The sequence below is a fragment of the Gracilinanus agilis genome, chromosome 2, assembly GCF_016433145.1.
Source record: "Gracilinanus agilis isolate LMUSP501 chromosome 2, AgileGrace, whole genome shotgun sequence".
NCBI lineage: Eukaryota > Metazoa > Chordata > Mammalia > Didelphimorphia > Didelphidae > Gracilinanus > Gracilinanus agilis.
Genome location: NC_058131.1, coordinates 43325972 through 43328369, shown reverse-complemented (window position 1 = coordinate 43328369; position 2398 = coordinate 43325972). Strand labels below are relative to the sequence as shown.

Here is a 2398-nt window from a genome sequence, read left to right as displayed (position 1 = left end):
AGAGGCTAATCTAGGTTATATAAATCCCCAAGTTATCGATCAAAAATCTACTTAAAAAGGAAAACAACTTTTCTCCTCTAAGTTTCGTACCCTAACCTGACTGACCTTGGGGCTACTGGGAAATGACAGAACCTCTCTTGCCCCTTAATCAGTTATTAAGTACTATGCCTGCCCACTGGACCCTATTCCCATCACACAGCTGATAGCTGAGGAAAGGAAAGGCCTCCCCTAGCCTTGAACAGGAGGTGGGGGAGCATTTGGACCAGGGAGCTAACTCCGGGTGAAGGGAAGAAGAAACTTTTGAGATGTGAGGTGGTCAGGAGGAGCTTGGCGATTGGGCTCATCCTGGCCCCAGGCTGGGACCAATTCCCAGAACTCTTGCTCTGCATTCTCCATCCTTCTCTGTATAGAGGAAGGACCACTCCAAGACTGGGAAGTCTCTGGGAAGAAGGAAAGGGATGAAGTCCCCAGAGGGGCCCACAAGCTAGGTTTTCTTCCCGGGGCACAGACACAGGAATGAGAAGACAACTCTTCTTCAGACCAGGAAGTTTATTGAGATCAATGTCAAATGGAGAATACACAGGTCCAGCTCCTGCAGGAAGCTCAGTTGGCAGCCAGGATCTCTTGCACCCAAGGCATGAGCTTTGTGACACGAGCATATACTCCAGGGACGGAGGTGGAACAGGTTCCACTGCCTCCAGAGACGATACCAACCAAGTTCCAGGCACCATCCTTCTGGCAGACCAGAGGGCCACCAGAGTCACCCTGTGAGTAAAGAGGATAGAAGTCTGGGTCCATCTTTCTTGATGGAAGAAGTAGGAAGGGGGAGGGATAGAGAAGACTGGTTATAGAAAATGGGGACATGAACTATTATGGCTGAGGGCTGAGCCATGAAGCTGTGTCCTGGGGAGAGTGGGGCTCAGTTAGGCTGGAAAGGTTCTCTTCTCTCTCAGTGTCTTTCTTTATCTCTTCCTCTGTGTGTCTCTCCCACTCTCATTCTAATCTGTGACCCAGGCTTATTATTTCTTCCTTTAAAATATCCCCCAATCCACCCATTTCTCCTGTACTCACCCTGTTCAAGATCCTTGTTATCCATCCCCCTAGAATCTTATCATTGCCAACTAGGGTCATGCTAAGTGTCAGTCTTCCAATCCACCTTGCCCTTCCCACCAGATTAATCTTCCTGCAATGCCACTTTCATCATGCCACCCCCTGCTTAAGATGACAGCTACCCAGGTAGCTCTGTGGTACAATGGAAAGAGTACTGGCCTTAGAATCAGGGAGGTCTGAGGCTGACCTCAAATGCTTAATAGTTGAGTGACTCAGGACAAGACACATAACCTCTGTCTGCCTTAATTTGTTCATCAATAAAATGGGCATAATGATAACACCTACTTCATGAGGTTGTGGTAGGGTTCAAAAGAGAGAATATTTTTATTATTATTATTTTAATTTTTTATACCCTGACCTTCCATCTTAGCATGTATACTGTGTATTGGTTTGAAGGCAGAAGAGTGGTAAGGGCTAGGCAATGGGGGTTAAGTGACTTGCCCAGGGTCACACAGCTAGAAAGTGACAGAGGCCAGATTTGAACTCATGAAGTTAAGTCTTTCTGACTCCAGGCCCAGTGCTCTATCCACACTGCTCCCAAGCTGCCCTTCCCTGGTATATAGTAGGTGTTTGCTCCATATTTGTCTAGAAACTTAACTGTTCTCTGTAAGCTTCTTGAGAGCAGGGAGTGGGCCTTCTCTTTCTGATCTGGCCAAGAGATGGGCTTACCATTGATTGGCACTTCCCTATTAAGTGACTGAATAAAGGGAAGGAGGAGAGCTAGGGGTGAGGTCCAGATTGGAAGACAGCTGTCAGAGGGCTAAGGTTTAGTTGAGAATAGTTCTGTGGGTACAGTGGCCTTTCTGAGGCCTTCGGAGGACTGGCCATTAGAAGTCTCCAGAGAGGTGGGCAGGAAAGGGAAGAGGAGAGAACCAAGGCAAGTACCATGCAGGAGGAAACACCACTGGCTCCAGCGCAGATCATGACGTCTTTGACCCACCAGTACTTATTGCACTGGGTATTGGAGATGAGGGGCAGAGCGCCTTGTTGGAGCTTGTCTGGGGTATTTGCATCTGGAAAGTCCCAAGACAAGAACCACATTACCCACTAGACCAAGCCTTCCCCATCACAGAGACCTGAGGGAGACCAAGTCAATGGCGGGCCTTTTTCTTCCACTGAATGGATACCTTCAGCTCGGTTCCCTCTTGGTGCCCTCTCTGCCCTCTCCAAACTCACTGTTGTACTTGGTCAGCCCCCAGCCAGTGGTGACACAGGTAGAGCCTACAGGGAAGTCATCAGTGGAGCTGGGAAGGCAGACGGCAGACACGGTGTCTGAGAACTGGAGTGG

General features: G+C 48.8%; 1 protein-coding gene across 1 annotated transcript in view; it reads right to left on the bottom strand.

Moving 5' to 3' along the window:
- Nucleotides 1–603: 603 nt before the first annotated feature.
- Nucleotides 604–2398, bottom strand: part of LOC123233219 (chymotrypsinogen 2-like) — a 12088-nt gene continuing 10293 nt past the window's right edge. Inside the window, exons 3-5 of the mRNA XM_044659369.1 lie at nt 2287–2389; nt 1996–2123; nt 604–765 (exon numbers count right to left, since the gene is read on the bottom strand). Coding sequence (XP_044515304.1) covers nt 604–765; nt 1996–2123; nt 2287–2389 — 393 coding nt within the window. The remainder of the gene's footprint in view (nt 766–1995; nt 2124–2286; nt 2390–2398) is intronic.